The following is an 18,450-nucleotide window of genomic DNA, read 5'->3' on the forward strand; positions in this document are numbered from 1 at the left end:
TGACAGGCGGAGCTCAGAACCTCGCATAAACTCATGTTCTCCTGCGGTTGCCTTTTTGTTCCCTCGTCTTAATCTACCTCTCAATTCTCACCGGTCTTTTTTCTTCCCATAAATTGCACTTCGCCTACTCGTGCGAACAAACTCTTTGAAAGGCGGTGCTCCAGGCGGCGCGATTGCTGTCCAGCTCCAACCCGCAGGGTGCGGCACACCCCAAACCGACCTCGGCTCTCTTGTCGACTAGCTGCCTTGCCAGGGCGACGGTCAGTTCTGATGGAGTGTTTGACAAACTCTGATGCTTTGACCAGGTGTCCCAAGCGCGTCAGGCTTGACGCTGAGTATGTTGACGGCCTTCCTACATGGGCGAACGCCCACGAGGGCAACGGCAACGACTACGGTAACAGCATTGGATGGGGCTGCCAAGTCTTTGGCTTACCTGCCGAGCCCTTGACACAGCAGCTTCGCCGGATTTGGCCTTTTGCCTTGCTGAATCTACCAATCCTTCTACCCTACTGCCTCATCAAGGTGAGTATGCGAACCATGTCAAGTTGTCGGCTCCTCTTCTACCTATTGCGTCGTCGCCTCAGCACCTAGATCACCGTTACCAACCAAGAGTTTTCATCAATCGTATGAAAGTGTGTCAAAATTGAGGCATGGGATGGTAGACCATTGTGCTGACAACCGTTGCAGTCAGACCATGCTCTCCTCCTGCCCACCGGGCAAGCGTTTGCGTCCCATTTCACAAGCCCCTCACCAACCTCGACTACGTCCATTACAACCCAAACCAACTTCTGGAACTGCAGAGCTTGACGCGGAGCCTCGGAGAGCCACATCGCCTGATGTGAGACCTCTAGACAGCCCTTTCACTCTGCCTGAAGGTTCGCCGGACATTATACACAAGCACGATCCCCTCTCGACCAAGCGACGGTAGAGTGGATGGTTACATCAAGTTCAATTGGCCCCCACCCAAAACTCCAGGACGGCTGCCAACGCTGGGGATATCATCTCAGCCGAAGAAGAACAGTAATGAGGACACTCCTGCCTCCGGGCGCCTGCCATTTCGTGGTAGCAAGACGAAGACTGCGGTCTCCCGCGACCCGTCTGATATAGCAAGTAGATCTACATCATCGGTGACGACCGACAGGGGCCGGACACTTGTGTCATCAGCAAACATCACGAGTCAGCAAACATGGACCCAACTTCAGGCCCGACCCGCGCAGATCAGATCGATGTTTCCGTCGTCGCATTCTAGACTCCAGAGTCAGGAGGACGGACTTGTCAGGAAGCTACTCACATTCTGTACGACGAATTGGTTCCTCGTTCGCCCCTGTTCGAGTATCAAATACTGACATTGATGAAAGACCTAAAAAAAAACTGGTGTCCCGGAAGGAGCGTTCTTGTCGAAACGAACCCATGGCCCCTGATCCTATCGCAGGCATGCAGGGACACAGCTGTTTCTGATGCGATTGTCAGCGCTATTGGGTGCTTGGCTGGTATGTATATTTACGATTACCTAGCAGACGAGCTCATCCGGGAAGCAGTTTGCCGTCGATACACAATGGCTCCTGAGTACTACAAAGAGCTACTTAACGGCTTAGAGAGCAGTCGGCCTGGGGAAGGAGAGGAGTTTGTTGCCCTCTGGGTCGTTCTTTCCACAATCCATGTAAGTAGTGATCCCAAATCACTGTCCTTCAACTCTCATGCTATTGCAGGTTGTCCAGGCCCAGCAGCGCCATGGAAAACCTGGCTCTCCATCCTGGCTGGAAGGCTACAAGCAATGCAAGTCCTTTCTGCACCAGACAAATCCCGGTGGTCCGTTTTGGGAGAACGTGGCCGTCCAACGAAGTCACCTCCGCGATGCCTTGTCTGTCATCGTCGGCCGCGGCCTAATCTTTTCCCAGCAACTCGCCCCTCTTCCCGACGCAGATCTACTCGACCTACCGGAACAGGCCACGGAGTTTAACTGGCTACTTTTCGGCAATGAGCGAAAGACATCGGAGATCCATGGTGGATGCGGGTTGTTGACTAGGCTAATGCATAGTATAGCACAGGTGTCGTATTGTGTCAGTTGCCTTATGCAAAAGCCAGAGAGTACTGTTTTCCAGATGACACCGAAATACCTTCTCCGTGATCTCGAGACAACCCGGCAGTGGAGCCGTGAGCATAAATCTTGGGAAATGGCTAAAGCAAGCCCTCAGCCGATCGAATGGATTAGGTCCTGGCCGACTGTCCTGATCACCGAATCGGGAGTGGCAGAGGTGACAGCTGAAGCCTGGAGGATTACAGCAATGATATACCTTTTTTGCCGACTTCTCAGGTAAGGACCGAATGAGACCTGCTGAATCAGTATACTTTTGTTATCTTCGCTGCCTTGGCTCAGAAGGCCCACGGCGCTGACAGAAACCCAAGATTACCCCGAAACCATCCGTCAGTTGTCAACCAAAAGGATGACCTTGCGAGATGCATTCGCATCATTCCTACGTCAGGCCCGTATTTCACAGCGCAAGCACCCCTCCTGCCTGCATTCATCTTGGGTTTGCTCGCCATTGGCACCGACCACAAGAAGGTGTCGCAAACACGGTTTGAGCAAGTCCTCAATACCCCGGTTCGAAGTGTTAGTGGAAACGTCCTTTGCACCCATGACGATTTCTTCGAGGCCAGGATGCTAATGAGCTTGGACCAGAGCGTTCCTTTGTTGTTACAGAGTCTGAAGCGCACCTGGTGCTGGATCGACAATGGTATCAAGACGCCAACGCTTCCAGCGGTTCTACCAGAGGCCATTTGTGAGAGGGATCCCTGGTGGGAAAAACTCGTAGCAGCCATTACTGAGAGCGAAGGGGGGATTCTTTGCGTAGTATAGTTGCATTTATTGATGGCTGGCGACGCGGAGAGCCAACTCACCGACTACCAGCAAGCTTCGAGAAAAAGAATGAGAGAGCCATGTCGAGAACTTCACTGAACATGCGGAGGGACTGGCAGAATCGTTATGTTTTCTAGGATAAACTGCAATCGCTTTTAGAAGAGGACCAGGTTTTAACATCGCCCTGCGGGATGTCCCCAACTTTCCATCGGCGTTTCCCCAACCTAGCTCGAGTGCAAGGGTGAGTGATACAGCGGGCGTGCGAATGCTGCACTTGAGTAGTTGGTTCCAATTGGTGGCGCTTGAGTGACCGGAACGACCGGGAAAAATTGTTGCTGTGGGTGCATATGAGATGATACCGGCTGCGTTAATGGAGGATGGATTGTCTGGTCGTATACCGGGCCGTGTGAGTAAGCTTGCTCTGGCCCCCACGGGGAGGAGCTGCTCGTTGAGACGCTAGCAATGGGGATTTCGCGACTCTCCTGTGGCGGCGCAACATAGGGGACACCGGGATCGAGAGGAATAGGTATCCTGGGCGCTATAACGTCCTGGAGTGACTGAACAGCCTCGCTAGGGTTTCTCGAAGGGGAGTGAGGGATTGGCGTCGGATCGGTCTGGGCTGCCGCGCCGCTGGTGTGCAAGTAACGATATATTTCATCCTCGGTGATACCGTGTCGGTTGAGGAGGCCGCGAAGCTGACCGTTCTCCTCAGCCACCCTCCTGGCGGCCTGCTGGACTTCAGAGGATGCCTCGACGCCCTGGAATTCGTAGACTCGAATTCGTTGCTCGAGTTCTTGGAGATACTCTCGTCTCCAGGCTCGTGACCTCCTTTGGTTATCCCTTATCCGGGCAAGATTGGCTTTTTGCTATAGACAGGAAAATGCTAATATTAGAAAAAAGGGTCGAGGGGAAAGGTCGAGGCTTGTGCTAAGGCAGGCCACATACCGCCGGCGTTGACATTTCGCTGTATTGTGACTTGACAGAACAAGTAGCACAGGTTTCATGAGGTGGTCGGCTAACCCTGGGGATCTGGGGTCGGATGCTAAAAGGTGCTGAGAGTGGAGCGAAGAGCAGACAGGCCTGGGGATGGTGACGCCTTTTCCATGAATCCGAGGTGTTCTGTGACAGCCCCGAAGATGTGGCTGCTTATGAGTCCTGTGCATGGTGTCCACCAACCATGGTTTGAGGTGGGAGAGGGGACAACAAGGCTTGAAGATCAAACGAGACCCATGTACAGCTTGTACAAGTGGCAACGGCAAACCGCCGCAAGGATCGGAACACCGCCCGGCTGTTCCGGTCAAGCTGAGACAAGGTGGAGGTAGCCATCACTTCAGCTCACAAAGCCCCCATTCCCCATTGCTCAACCGAGCAGCGTCGAGGTCATACATGCAAGACAATCCGTTGTGGCTTAGGGCTGCAATCTTATGGCCTAGGTTGAAAAAGCACACACATAGACACATTACAATGATTGAGCCGCCACTGTGCGCCTTGCACCGGGTTGGAGATTCACTGCGTGTGGTGGCCAAGATGACCAGTTGCATTCGCCAGCGGTCACTTTGCTGCCAGCCTCTTTGAACTAGAGCAAGTGCCACGCTGAAGAGGAGAGGATTTGTCTTTCACCCCAACCCCCTGCATAGGATGCGTACCGCCAAGCGTGCTCCTGCAGGGGAGACAAGATCGCGCCCACGGTTGTGAGTGAGAATCAGGCTCCGGGGCGAACCACTCAAAGATGCAGCATCCCATCACAAATGAAGGGGCACGCGCCCTGTAGCCTGGTCGCCTTGCGTTAGCCAGCTCAGCGGCAGCCTGGCCAAGCCGAGCAGGCTTTTTTTCTTTTCTTTCTCACCTTGTTCCCACTCCTATGTGAACCGCGCTTTCATTTTTATCTCATCTGAGAGTATCGGGTGATTTACGATGATTGTGGTTGATACGTTTGGCAGCAGGATGAAGTTGAACTGCCACCACCGACCAGCCTGGCCCGTCAACGTGTGTGTTGCCTTAACACAAGCCTGGCTAATATCAGTCATCTCGACAGTCCTGCAGAAGAGGATGCACATGGTCAAAAGTGGGAAAACAAAAAGGCGAAAATATAGGTATACAATTTAACCACCCCCCTGTTTATCTGCCTCGCTACTGCAGTTGCCTTGTGAAGCCTTCCCCTCCCACCCTTTGCGAGAACGAGGCTCTAAGGGCACGCGGGACTCTTCGAAGTACTTAATAAAGCTCTGGGCTGCTTTTTTTATTCAGTTTAGACGTATGTGATTTTCTCTCAATAGCGAGCTACGCCTCTGATCCTTGTTCGTCTCAATCTTTTTTTTTAACCCTTCCATTTCTCTCGCCTCAGGGTTTTGAGGAACAAGAGCACGCCAACCCAACGCTACTTATATACAACACCAACCAAAAGGATCAGAAAAAGAGGAAGGGGGAAAAAGATTCGATTCATCTCCTTGTCGTACCTCAACGCCCGTCGACTTTCGTACCATCACCTCAGCCATCGTTGTCCTGTAGGATTGAGGCAGAGAGCAACTCGAGAAACTCTTCCCCCTTGACACGACAACATTCTTCTCCTCCCCTTCCTCAAACCAGCCACAGTTTTTGATCGAATTCTCATCGGTAGGCAAAGATGTCGGCGAAGCCCTGGAACGAGCACCGGCCGACAATTACCAAGCTATACATCCAGGAGGGGAGGACGCTTGAGGATGTACGAGTCATCATGATGACTGAGCACAACTTTGAGGCATCGTAAGTTTCTATGCTCTTGAATAAACTTATATAGTATCCAAGAGAAAACTACTGACAAACTCTCGGTATAGCATCCGTTCCTATCGGCAGCACTTTGACATCTGGGACATTGGCAAGTATAACTGCAAGAAGCGCCAACAGCGCCGTCGCCAGATTCTCAATAGGGCCATCCTCCCAGCTCCCCTGCGCTCTACTACAGCGCTTAGCATCCCCTCAGAGACCTTTGACCCTGGATCCTCGCCAGTCTCAAGCTGCGCGAGCCTGCGCGCCTCGGAGCAGGTCCCCCTGCCCGCCATCCGGCAGCCCCCGGGGTACGCACCGTCTCCGCATTTCGGCACCCATCACCTCCTGGCACTACGGTCGTCGTCTCCGCCCGAACCCCGCATCAAGATCGAGAACGGAGGAGGGGAAATGGACCGGATGGGCATACCCATGTACCGCCGCACGGCGCCACCTCCTCCCCAGAGCATGCTGCGATCGCGGGTACCCTCCTCACCCTCCACGAATCCTAAAAAGCCTCCCAGCCGGCAAGAGAGAACCTCCCCCTTTCGAGGAGATGCGCACTATGCCTATGCCTATGCCCGCCCTGCACACTGGCCTGTCCACCGGGCCCCGCCGCCTCCTTCCTCAACAGCCACTCCTCGCACGACTACTCCCGGCCATCACAATGTTACATGCCTGATTCCTCCTCCCGCAGCGATATGGTATCAGGACTTCGTGCCGCCGAACATGTCTGGTGAGGGGGCATGGAAGCCATGGTGCCTTGCATCCCGGTTCGGTCAGTCTCTCTGTCAGGTTCCATGAAGGAGTTGCCTCAGGGTCACAACTAGTGTCCCCCGTGTCGAGCATCACTCCTCAACTCCACTTGCACGTTTCATCAGGACATGGACAGATCAGATACAAGGCCTTTGGATTAGAAGACGGGAGAAACAGTATTCCAGGACACAAATTCTATCCATCGTTGGGCCACGCTTATTTGAGGAGTCACAATGAGGCAAAGACAAGGCTTGGGCATCATGGTGGGTAGTCAATTTCGGGTCTCAAAATTGATTAGATACGTTTGTATTATTACACAGCTATTTTCTCATCAGCTTCACTTCCCGTTTGAATGCCACGTTCTTTCGCATTCCAAGGTCAAAGGCGCATGTCATATACTGACACCAACGACTTCAACTTCATCGAAGCGGGTTGGTCTATGAGTATCGAGGTAGTTTATCCTTGACGGACCAGGCTCAGAGATCTGGTACTTGACATAGTCGATGCAACGGGTGGCTTAAGCCAGTAGAGCAGTTACCCGACTGCCACGTTTGACTGATCAACCTATGAAGAGCACGTTAATGACTCGTCGTAACTATGATAGAAGGACAATAAATAGAAGAGATAAGATATTTTCAGGGTAAAGGTGCATTATCACAGGCGTCATCGTCAAAGCAACGTGGCTACGATGGTCCTCGCAAGATTTGCATTTTTTTTTATTCCTTTTTTTTTTAAAAAAAAAAAAAGCTCCCATTTCTGGTGATGTGCATCACACACAGCAACCATTACACAGTCAAAGACATGCCAGCCACTGTTATTGAAAGGGCTGCAATGATTTTGGTGTTAATCATCTCAGTCAGGCGATAAATGATCTATCGCCGCTGCGCGAAGCTCAGACACATGCTTGTCGTTTTCATGCAGATTCATCAGGGAGATGATGATCCGGAAGAAGACAGCTGGTGTCCGGTTGCCACTCAGATTGGATGTACCAGTCGAGCTGGGTTTATGTTGGCAGAGAATCAGGCGCGCTACTCTGGGCGAGTGATGGTCACGTCGGTAATGTGCTCAATCCTGGAAGTCGGCCTTTCCGCTTGCAAGAGCGTCAACCCCGGTGCTGCAATTGCACCCGGGTTCGAAGAGTTATGGTTCATCGTCGGCATCTGCGCGGTCAAGTTATCAATGCATGCCCCTCTACAACGATGCCGAAGGGTCCTTCGATCTACTCTAGCAGGCAGGTTGGCTTGCTAGCTGTCGCAGGGTAGGCATGATCTTCACGGCCACATGAAACAACTGCGTTAGTAATCTAGTCGTATGCTTTAAGTAACTCTGCGGGATAGAATACCCCGCACAAGAGATAACTTCAGACAACAATCAATCAACACACTGCTGCTGCCCATTATTCTTTACCTGATCCTTGATCCTTTCAGCACGCTCAGTGCGACACTAGCCATTGAACTCAAGAGACATCGTCTGGCATAAACGTCCGGACTGGCTGCACGGACCCCCGCACAACCCCGAGAGGCTGGCGACCCGCATGTGTACCACGTTCCCAAGGCCGTACCCCTCCCTCCTAACATTGGACTCTCATGTTGGCTGACTCATATGGTCCGCCAGGAGAGATGCCACGAACCTCGCCGACATTGACAAGGGTAACCCTACCGAAGCCAACAACACGGCCAGCCAGTCATATGCAGAGGTCGCCGGGCCTTGATTTTAAGGGCCGAGCCAACGCAAGGCCCCCAGTTTCTGCGACAGTGAGCTAGCTGAGTCAGCATAGGTCTGTTGATTGGAGAGGCGAGAGATAAAAGGTTCCAAACCTCGCCGGAATGTGTCTGACCCTAACTCAATCCATTTGAACAGCGTCCTTGAAATTTCTTCTTTGGGAGGCACCGCCATATCAAAGTCCTGGGATCCATACATTTCCAGGATGCCTCCATGTGAGATTCTACCTCCTTAGAATTACCTTGGCCACAACGCAAGAGGCGGAGCGCGACGCATTCGCGCGCCAATCCCGCTCCCGCTCCTGCAACGCCAGCTCCTGCCACGCGATGGAGAAGACAAGAGCTGACATGCTGCAGTGTCTAGCCATGGACAACCTTCGGGTCAGGGCAGATCTGCGGCTCCCACTCCTAGAAGCCGAAGGTCAAGGCCACGCAGCAAACGGTTGGTCGTCGACCGTGACATGGTTGAAGCTCCCCAAGGCGTCACCACGGGTGGGAGTGGCGAAGGGAAAGTTGATGGCGACCTTGGAGGTGGCTGGTACGCTGTTTATCTACAACACCCTTCCTGTCGTGCTCACGAACCCCAGGTATCTTGTGGAGACGATCAAGAACCACATGTTTCGAAAAAATGTGATAGTGTTTCACCAAGCTGACGGTAGTTGCGTCCATAGCTAACATCTTATCAGGGTAGCCTTGTCTTTCAGGTGAAGTGGAAGGGTTTCGAGAGCGAGACAGACTTGACTTGGGAACCTGAGAAGAATCTCACGTATGTATTAGGCATCTCCGCGTCATCCTTCAGTTTGCTTACCAGCGTGTTTGTTCGAGGGCATCGGGCGACACGATACTCAACGAGTATTTTGACTCGATAGGCGGGAGGCCGAAGCCCAATACCAAAAGGCGTGCAGAGACATCAAAGGACGATTCTGGCACAACGCACAAGCGATTGCGGCGAACCGAGGCGCAAGTTACCGACGAGTCATTGCTTGCAACAACGGAGAAGTGGAAACCTCCTTTGGGGTCGTGGGAGGATGAGGTAGAGAAGATCGATGGCGGCGAAGAAGACGACAACGGAAAGTTGATCATTTATATTATCTGGAAGAACGGCCAGGAGACCAAGCATGACGCGCCGGTTATCTACAAGAAGTGTCCACAGAAGGTTGCCCACCCTTTCGTCCCACCATTAGCTTATTAGTTTCCGAACTGACACGACCCAGATGCTCCAGTTTTATGAAGCACGCATCAAGATTGTTAAGAACGAGGAGTGTGCCACGGGAGAAGGCGCGAGGGCCTTGTAGGGGTGTTACATTCGGATCATGTTGCTACCTTCAGCGACACGGGAAGTAGGGAGACTGGTAATTCAGCGGATACGCAGCCGAAACATCATCTCTTGCAAATCGTGATTGATTGTCTTGATAAGAACTAAAGGAACACAGTAAGTGTAGGTACTCCCCGTAGAGACTGGGCTTCGGAGCCACAAGGCGCGAAACCTGGGACCATGCCTGGCCGACCTTCCTCCGGATCCGGCCCCCCTTACCGTCCGACAAGACTGCGGTCACTTCATTTTCGTATCTTCATACTCGCTCACTCCCTTGACCGGTCGTGCCCCTGAGCTGGCTGGTAGGTTTGCCTTGAAGACCCGTACGTCGGTGATTTCCACGGCGGTGGAAATGGCAGATGGGATATCTCCAGCCGGCGCCTCCTCGTCGGCCTTCTTTTGAGCCTCCTCCTGTCTGTTTTCCACCCCCTCAGCTTTGCCTTGCGCGTGTAAATGGATCGATAACCTAGCCCTCTCGCTCGAGGCAGGGTCGAAATACTTGTTGAAAAATTCCAACATCTCCGGCTTCGTCAGCTTCTTGACTTGCTCAGCATCTCGTTGAGCTATGACAAGTTAGCATGCGCCTAAATGTTTCTGTTTGCTTGTACCTACCGAGCTCAAAGTCGTAATACTCGCTGGTGATTTGTGACCAGTGGCGAGACGACTCTTGGTCCAAGTTTCGAAGCTTCTCCAGTCTACGGATGACGAGACTTCGCTTGTGGCCCTCGAATTCTGTCTCGCTCATCTTCTCTAGTGTATCCACGTATCTCCTGAGGAAAGCCTCGATTCGGGAATCCAAAAATTCGGGAGTCATCTCGCTCTGGATGAGGAAGCGGAAACCGTACGTTGTTGAAAACTCTCGGGGTCCGCTGAAGATAATGTAGCCCAGCTGCTCCTTGGTACGGAGCTGGTCGAAAGCGGGCTCGTGCAGCATCTGGTCCAAAAGGAGAGTCTTGGTGCGAATGACACGGTCCTCTCTACTGCCGACATAGAACCAAGTCTCGACACAGTGGTTGACATTGGCAGGGTCCTTCAAGGTCTTCTTGAAGACATAGTTAGACCCTCGCGGCAGGATGAGCGACCGAAGGACAGGCCACTGAGCTCGAGGCAGGGTTCGAGGCTTCAGGATGGACTCCACCATGTCCGTTATCTCCAGAGCATCCTCCTTGTACATGTTGCCATGTACATAAACCTCGATGAACAGGCAACTCAGTATCTGGCTCTGAAACATTTGGAGATCTTCCTCCACCAGATGCGAAAACTCTTCGGTAAGCTCTTCAACTGTAAAGAATCGGTCTGGTGCATTCAGCCAATCGGTATAGTGATCAACTTGGAGGTAGGGGGATTGATCCGACCAGTTCTTGTACGCTCTAGTCAGGCACTGTCTGGCGTCCTGGAATTGGCCTTCCTTGATGTTCAGATGCCGCATCGCCGTGACAATCTTCCCGAGAAACATAAGAAGTTTACTGTTGTAGCCGCTAACGCTCAAGCACAGCCCCCGCGCATCAGCATCGATGCTGTACTGCGAGCCAGCGAACTCCGCATAATATGAGTACTTTTCCAGCGCCCTGCGTACCAAATATGTATATATGTGGGCCTTGACGACATCCTCGGCACACGAGTCGACCAGCGGCGTCTTCAAGCTGACGATGATATTGGCACGGGGAACCCAGAAGGTATCATCTTTCTTCCACCATGTTCTAGCGATGCCATCGTTGCGCAGCACCCGCGGGTTGAGCGTTGGCTCTGTGGTTTCCATCTTTTTGACCCCGAGATGGTCGGGTATGAACGGATTCTTGTCGGGGAGCTGAAGGCATGGCAGGCGCTCGCTGGGAGATACCGAGGCGGCCTGCCTGATCTCTTCCATGAGATCTTCGGGAATCTTCTCGGACCGATACTCGGTTCCATACCACTTCTCCTTCTGGTTCCAGTTACCAGGATAGTTGCGAGATACAATGATCATTCGAAAATTGTCAGGCCGGAACGTGGCAAGGGCTTCCTCGATTTGCTTAGGCTTAAATGTCCGAAGGCGACTGTAACCGCTGAGCAGCCACTCTCGAGATAGGGGCGTCTGCATGACCGAGCTGATCGTGCTGGCGAAAAAGCTGGGCGATGTCTTTTCCATATACTCGAACTCTATGTCTGCCATGTCCTTCAGTTCCTGGAAGATCCGTTCCTGGGGCGGAGACTCGTGAAGGAGGGCGATGTACTGGAAGAAAGTCTTGATGATTTCGGGGTATTTATGAAGGCCCTGCGATCTTTTAACACTGGTTAATAGTGAATAGACTGTTATTGATGACTTACCTCTTCTTTCAAGTCAAAACGGACTTTAAAAATGCCGGGCGTGCCAGGGCAGATGGAATTTACTGTTACTGTCACATCGTTTACCCATCCCTTGGACTTGGTGTACCACATGATACTTCCGGGAGCTTTGTGTCCAATGAGATATCCGATGTACCTGCTGGGCTGACTGGCAAACATTGACTCTTCGTCGATGAAGGGGAAGTATAGGTTCAGCTGCAGCAAGTCTTGAACGGGCTTGGCAAAGCATTGCATGCCGAGATCGGACTCCCTGAAGGGAAGCTCGTCGGGCCATCTGTTCGGCGGGAGCTTCTTGTTGACAACCGAAGAGAACAGCTCCACGACCCATTTCTGGAGAACATCAAGCGGCTCGCGACCCAGGACAACCAACTTCATGCGGTTGGCCGAGTAGTGTTTGGCATGGAACTTGACGAATTTGTCCCTCACATTGATACCACGAGCCTCAGGGAGGGTCTTGAGGACCTCAAAGTTACCCGTCCTAAAGTAGTAGAATGGATGATTGGGGTTCGACAAAGATTTCTCGAGTTGATGCAACCGCCAGGTATCATTCTGGAGATTTTCCTTGTTCTCGGAGTCGAGCACCTTCAGCTCTCTATCCAGCGTGCTGGGCAGGAAGAGCGGCTCGATGAAAAACTGGGCGAATCTGTCTAGGGCTTCGCGCAAGGGAGAAGGGTTGCTGTTTGAAGGATCCTGGTCGTTGGCTGGCTTGGCGGCGACATCGAAGAAGTAGTTTGTCGAGGTCGGTTCCGTCTTGGCGTTAGAGCTTCCCGAATGAGCAGACAAATACTTGTCGTATTCATTCTCGACTGGGAATTTCTTGGTTCCCATAAAAAGGAGCTATGGATAGAGGCAGAAGTTAGCCAGTGCACCAGAGGCAATTGAGGGCATCTGGGGGTGTTGGCTTACATGCTCGACCGCATGGGCCATGCCTGGCATATCGGTCTCATCACTGAAGCTTCCCACATTGACGTCAAGGGCTGCGCTGGCCTTGTCGGTCTCGGGATCGTGGACGAGAAGAGCCTCGAGCTCATTGTCCAGGCGAATGACGCGGTAGTCACGATCGTCGCGCGATGGCTTCTCAAGGGAATCGGTGAGAAGCGTCACGGGGGCATCAGGGACGCCGGTGGTGGGAGCATCTTCTTCATGCTGCGAGTGAGGCATCATGGTTCCTGTTTTTGGTTATGTCTCAGCCTTGGCGGAAGGGTATGAGTCAGCGACGGTCGAGTGCGAAAGGTGTCAGGTTATCCTAGACATGACTTTGAGGGGCTGAGAACCAGCATGCATAGTAAGGGTTACGTATTGCCAAAGGGCGTGTTTGCCATTGTTGTGCAGAGCAATGCGGGCCAAGTGCGGCCCCGTGCATCATGCGGCTGAGTGAGGGGCCCAACACTCAGCCGCCAAGGGTCAACAAGAGAGGGAAGAGATAACTAAGTAGCATCTGCGCGACGAGAACGGCAGCGATGTACTCCACCCAGAGTAATGTTTGGAGTGACACGCAGTGACCCTGGCTCAATCGTGCATACCTTAATGCACTGTCATGTAAAATATGCGTGGTCGGCGCGAATGCAGGCGCCTTGCAAGGTCACTCACTCATGCTTTCAGAATGAGGCTGAAAACCCGGATTCACCGCCGCTTGGCATCGACAAGGTTATGAGGCCCCCTGCAACTTGGTGTCGGTCATTGCCCTTTCACCCCTGACAAATAATCCATCTGCGAGAGGGAAAAGCGTCAGATATGGAGAACCATTTACGACTGGCTCCCTCACCTGCTCTTCTTTCTCCTAAGAAGCAATTCTCTCACCCATCTCCCGGGACTCCAACATTTTTTTCCTGCGGCTTACGACATGCGCGATCATAGCTCGTCGGAGGAGTCAGATGACTCTGGGCGCCCTCAAATGCAGCCCACCGTCACTATCCCCAGAAATAACGAGTCAAAGAAGAGAGAGAAGAGAGTTCCGCCTCAGGTGTCCATCAACCTCATCTGGAGTAAATTTTTCGGCCGCCACTTTGGAATACCCCTTACCGTCCTCCCTCCTGGATGCGCCTCGGCCAGTGCGGTCTCGGCCAGTGCCGCTTGTCAGGGTCAATCGAACGAGTTGCTGTCGGACGCGTACGAGCGCACTGCGGAGAAGTGTAGGCGTACAGTTCAGAAGCGAGCCGAAGAATGCAAGAGAGCGGACAAGAGATACGAGGACAGCGATTGGGATTTGGTAAGATAGAATACTGCACACAGTGGATTCCTCTGCTAATTGCGATAGGAACGAGACCTCAAACAAAAGGAGGGCCATTGCTTGAATAGCCTTGGCTCACAGCGCTTTAAATTCGACAAGGATACACTTCTGTGGAACACAATTGACCACTACACCATTCGGAAAAAGTGTAAAGTGCCTTACAACAGGTACCGAGACAATTTGGCCTCCTATGTCGCCCCACAACCCCCTTCCCCCTCAGCCTTAACCCCCAGATCTGTCAAGCGAGTCCCTGAGATTTTCGACAACCCCACCTTCATGAAGAATGTGAATGGTAGCGACGTCCAACAAGGAACTCTGAGCAACGGTTGGCTCGTGGGCGCTCTAACAGCTCTTGGCAATGTTCCAGATTCACTGAAGCGCATCTGCGTCGCCTACGATACTGAGGTTGGCATCTACGGCTTCGTATTCTTCAGAGACGGCGGGTGGATCCAAACCATCATTGACGACAAGCTCTACCTCAAGTCAGCCGACTGGAACCACCCTAACATCCAGCGATACCTCCTAGAACAAATCAGCCGCGAGGACAACGAGGATGTGTATCGAAAAACCTACCAAACTGGCTCTAAGGCGCTCTTCTTTGCCCAGTGTAGGGACCAGAACGAGACCTGGGTCCCACTGATAGAGAAGGCCTATGCTAAAGCTCACGGGGACTATGCGTCTTTATCTGACGGCCGGATGAGCGAGGGCCTAGAAGACCTCTCAGGCAATGTCTCCACCGGGCTACGGATGTCCAGCATCCTCAACAGGGACAGGTTTTGGGATAAGATGTCCAGAGCCAATGACGAGTTTTTTTTTGGTGCCTCAACAGATTATCTGGGAGGCAGCCACGTTCGGTCCGACGGTATCTTGGAAGCACATAGCTACGTCGTTATGGATGCTCGAAAGCTCGAATCTGGAGAACGCTTGGTGAAACTCCGGGGTCCTCGAGGCAAGGTTGGCGAAGGTACCTGGAAAGGGCCCTGGAGTGATGGTTCTAAGGAGTGGACAATCCAGGTCCTTGAGGAGCTCGGCCATACGCCTGGGAGCGACTCTGTCTTCTGGATGTCGTACGAGGACTTCATGAAAACATTTACCCACCTCGATTGCATGCGAAGTTTCCGTGGCCTCGACTGGCGATGCTGCCAGCGCTGGATTGCCGTCGACATACCATGGAAGGAAGAGTACTATAAGAGGTTCCAGTTCAAGTTGACCAAGAACTCACCCCTTGTCCTGGTTCTGTCCCAACTCGATAGACGGTACTACGTCGGTCTCTGGGGACAATATTCATTCCATCTAGATTTTCGACTTCACAAAGAGGATAGTCCCGATGCTGAGGACTACGTTGCGAGACCCCATGGCCACTATGTCATGGGCCGATCGGTGTCGGTGGATCTTGCAGAACTCCCTGCAGGCAACTATGTTGTTCATCTCAAGGTTACTTGCGAGCGAGACGTTAAGGCCTGCTCCGTCGAAGAAGTCGTCGAGCGCGAGTGCCTCAATAGGGATCAGAACAAGAAGTTTGTCCAGGTCGGCCACTTACATGATCTGGCTCAGAGCAAGGCAAAGAGTTACATGGATAAGCTCACCAAGCTCCGCCAGGAGAAGGCCTCTGAGTGCCGACAGAAAAAGCGCCGCCTCAGTTGGGATCTGCGCCGGGCCAGAGGGCGCGCTTTCAAGAAGCAGAGGGAGAAGAACATGAAGAAGAAGCAGAGGCGTCGTGAAGCCTGGGAGGCCGAGCAAGCTCGCCTAGACGAGGAGTACAATGCCAAGGTGAAGGCTGAGAGGGCTGAGATGAAGAAGAGGCTTGCTAAGTTGAAGCCAAGGTTTCTGAGGCGGTGGAGGAGGCTGACGGCGAGTCTGAGGGCGAAGCATTCAATGGTGCTGAGACCAAGCCTGGTGCCGACAAGGATGTCCTGGATTCCATTGAAGTCTCCAGGAATTCCGAGAATCTTAAGGCTGAAACTGCTGGTGCAGTGTCTATCTCGACTAGCTCACCGCACTTGACCCCCAAGCCGGTGGAATCTGTGGATGGGGCCGCTAGGAACAAGCAAGAGGTGCGTCCGATCGACGGGGCAACACTTGGTCTCTTTCAAGAGGAAGATCCCCTGCCTGTCAGGGCGCGGCCTGCTTATAATTCCGCCGACGAGTCCTCAGACTCTCCCGTTGAGGACTGGGAGGTTGTCCACTTGGCCAATGAGAGAGTTTTAAAGCCTCACGGCATTCTCTATAAACAAGCAGCAGTCCAGGACGACGACGAGACCGAAGAAGAGGGGGCGCCTGCTCCATGGAATGCCGTCTGCATCGTTGGCATCCGGGTCTACTCCAAGGACTCTGGTCTTGAGCTCCACACTATCATGGAGGGCGATGAGTTTCTGGAGGGGCATGGGCAAGAAGGGTGCCACCGAGCTTGACGACGAGGAGCCCAGCGCCGAGGGTGTCCAAGGCGAAGTATGATGTTAAGTCAGTCACCCATCAGTCGCCTAAGGTACGGAATGAATTGCGCCCACTCAGAGATATGTTTCCTCCGGCTATAGGGGATACACAGATCACTTTTAGTTCAGGGGTAGTTTTCATGATTCAAGTTAGTCAGGCCCAATTGTCCTTATTCATAGGAAAGAAGCACCAAAGTGTGTTGGACAGAGGGTCTGTTCAGCAGCAAAGCCACCATTGAGGCGGCTATGTATCATCCTATTATCCTGTTGCTTTTGAGACATTGCGTCCGATTCTGACTCTGAATATGCGTCTTCCTATGACTATGTCTTTTTGCTATGTGCCTGGTGACCTCTTTTGGGGCCTTCATTGCCGACAATAACAATGTCTTCCTATTCGCTAGAAGAAACAAGAGCAGTTTCCCCCTCGATTCGTCGCCACAAACTAAGCCAACACCGAGACATCAGTTGCATCCACTCGGCTGCCGGCGCCAGATTGCTTTAGTTTCGGCCTAACATGCCTTGAGCTGTAGTCTACCCTATTCTCCGATAGGGCTTTTCATCTAAACACAGTCCACAACGCTAATCAGATGGACCGTCATGATTCCCCGAGCAGAGTGAGCCGACAGCCACATCGCCAAGATCCCACAGCAGCCTTGCTTCCCTCAATAGAGAATCCAGAGCCCTGGGTGCAAATAACCGATGGAATGTTATGCTCTGGATGCAAAGGAGCAATACTATCCGTCTGGGCAACCCAACAAGCACCCCCAAAGGCATTGAGCGCACAAACCCTTGCGCGGCCTTCAGTAACAGTCCGAGCGAGATTCACCGGGAAACTTTGATGACGGAGGAAAATGTTTGGGCTTTGGCAGGGGGGTTCATAGAAACGGTTGCTGCTGGCTCATTTGGACATCTTCATTCTATCTTAGAGCTGAGCCCCCCAAGCAGGAACGAAACGATCAACACAAGGGAGCATCATATACAGCCCTGGGGAGCGCTATCTTGTCTCCTTCGTCCACTCACCAGCTTTCTAGATAGCCATATTGAATACTAGCTGGGTAGCGTTAGCACCCCTTCGAGTTCCAACCCTCTCAGTGCTCGATCCTTCGGCAAATGCACCGACACACATCTGTCTTCGACGCCTGACGTGCTTGGTACAGAGAAGACAGTATCGGCGTCAGAACATCACCTGGACCCATGAATATCTTCGCCGGAAATCAGTGATGGAGCAATAGCCAGAGCGTCTGCTGCTTGAAAGTCTTTGCGGCTGCAACCAGCGCCGCCTGCAAACAGTTTTATTGGGCTGCTGGGTAGCGGGGCCGTGTAGGCAGACTAGCTGCAGTCTCTCCCGCGCTGCGTTAGGCCCTGCGGGAAACCCGTTTGTGTTGATGTGTCCATAAAAGCACGGGGAGTTTCGACTCATATCTCCAGACTCATTGCCGAGGGTCACATTAACGTTCCAGGTTAAAGCTCAGGGTAGGCTCCGTTTATGCAAGGGGATATTACTAACCTTGTGCACTTCACTGCCCGCACAAAGCTGCTGACGGACGGGAAGGCCCATGGTGAATCGTCGGCACTCCACGGTCAATTCCTTGAGCCCTAACTCGGCTCAAAGTACCAATGAGATGAGAGAGGGTGCAACACCTGTACGTAATTCTCGATGAGCACTGTGTGGGTGGGGAATGGCCTGTTGGTGAGAAATGTGAAAAGGGGCTCATGGGTCGGCCGACGTGAAAATTAGGTTGTGGATTGATCTGTTCATTGGCGTAAAAAGAAAGTGGATTGATCTGTCCGCTGGCGTAAAAGAAAGTGGATTGATCTGTCCGTTGGCGTAAAAAGTGGGCGATCTGTCCGTTGATGAGATGGGTCCCATGTAATGTAGCCATCGATGTCTAGCGAGGTGTGCCGTGTTTCCCGGAGCAAGCGACCTCGCCATAATATGAACAAAGGCTGCAGATAAAAAGCAAAGGGGTTATGCAGTTGCCTTGCTATCCGCACGTTCGTTCATCAATCCGGCGGCGCCCCTCGTCGGGACCCTGGTTCTCCTTGCCTAACAAACCTCCTTTCCGAGTTTTGGT

The 18,450-nt window shown here is 52.7% G+C and overlaps 6 protein-coding genes across 6 annotated transcripts; 4 read left to right on the forward strand and 2 right to left on the reverse strand.

Moving 5' to 3' along the window:
- Window positions 1-270: 270 nt before the first annotated feature.
- Window positions 271-2,857, forward strand: MRS44_013486 (uncharacterized protein; the record flags this gene model as incomplete). Its single annotated transcript, XM_065616958.1, has 5 exons — window positions 271-526; window positions 688-838; window positions 1,387-1,660; window positions 1,710-2,255; window positions 2,345-2,857. 5 exons carry the CDS (start codon window positions 271-273, stop codon window positions 2,855-2,857), a joined length of 1,740 nt encoding a protein of 579 aa, XP_065473030.1.
- A 224-nt stretch (window positions 2,858-3,081) lies between these two features.
- MRS44_013487 (uncharacterized protein) lies at window positions 3,082-3,817 on the reverse strand (the record flags this gene model as incomplete). Its single annotated transcript, XM_065616959.1, has 2 exons — window positions 3,082-3,723; window positions 3,803-3,817. The coding sequence occupies 2 exons, from the start codon at window positions 3,815-3,817 to the stop codon at window positions 3,082-3,084; spliced, it is 657 nt and encodes a 218-aa protein (XP_065473031.1).
- A 1,663-nt stretch (window positions 3,818-5,480) lies between these two features.
- On the forward strand, window positions 5,481-6,403 carry MRS44_013488 (uncharacterized protein; the record flags this gene model as incomplete). Its single annotated transcript, XM_065616960.1, has 2 exons — window positions 5,481-5,599; window positions 5,671-6,403. The coding sequence occupies 2 exons, from the start codon at window positions 5,481-5,483 to the stop codon at window positions 6,401-6,403; spliced, it is 852 nt and encodes a 283-aa protein (XP_065473032.1).
- Window positions 6,404-8,442: 2,039 nt separating this feature from the next.
- Window positions 8,443-9,268, forward strand: MRS44_013489 (uncharacterized protein; the record flags this gene model as incomplete). The annotated part of the gene is made up of 2 exons (XM_065616961.1): window positions 8,443-8,663; window positions 8,854-9,268. The coding sequence occupies 2 exons, from the start codon at window positions 8,443-8,445 to the stop codon at window positions 9,266-9,268; spliced, it is 636 nt and encodes a 211-aa protein (XP_065473033.1).
- Window positions 9,269-9,628: 360 nt separating this feature from the next.
- On the reverse strand, window positions 9,629-12,877 carry MRS44_013490 (uncharacterized protein; the record flags this gene model as incomplete). Its single annotated transcript, XM_065616962.1, has 4 exons — window positions 9,629-9,954; window positions 10,004-11,642; window positions 11,696-12,550; window positions 12,620-12,877. 4 exons carry the CDS (start codon window positions 12,875-12,877, stop codon window positions 9,629-9,631), a joined length of 3,078 nt encoding a protein of 1,025 aa, XP_065473034.1.
- A 679-nt stretch (window positions 12,878-13,556) lies between these two features.
- On the forward strand, window positions 13,557-16,354 carry MRS44_013491 (uncharacterized protein; the record flags this gene model as incomplete). The annotated part of the gene is made up of 3 exons (XM_065616963.1): window positions 13,557-13,922; window positions 13,971-15,713; window positions 15,767-16,354. 3 exons carry the CDS (start codon window positions 13,557-13,559, stop codon window positions 16,352-16,354), a joined length of 2,697 nt encoding a protein of 898 aa, XP_065473035.1.
- Window positions 16,355-18,450: the final 2,096 nt, after the last annotated feature.

Source organism: Fusarium solani (assembly GCF_023522795.1).
Source record: "Fusarium solani strain SB1 chromosome Unknown bctg00000009, whole genome shotgun sequence".
NCBI lineage: Eukaryota > Fungi > Ascomycota > Sordariomycetes > Hypocreales > Nectriaceae > Fusarium > Fusarium solani.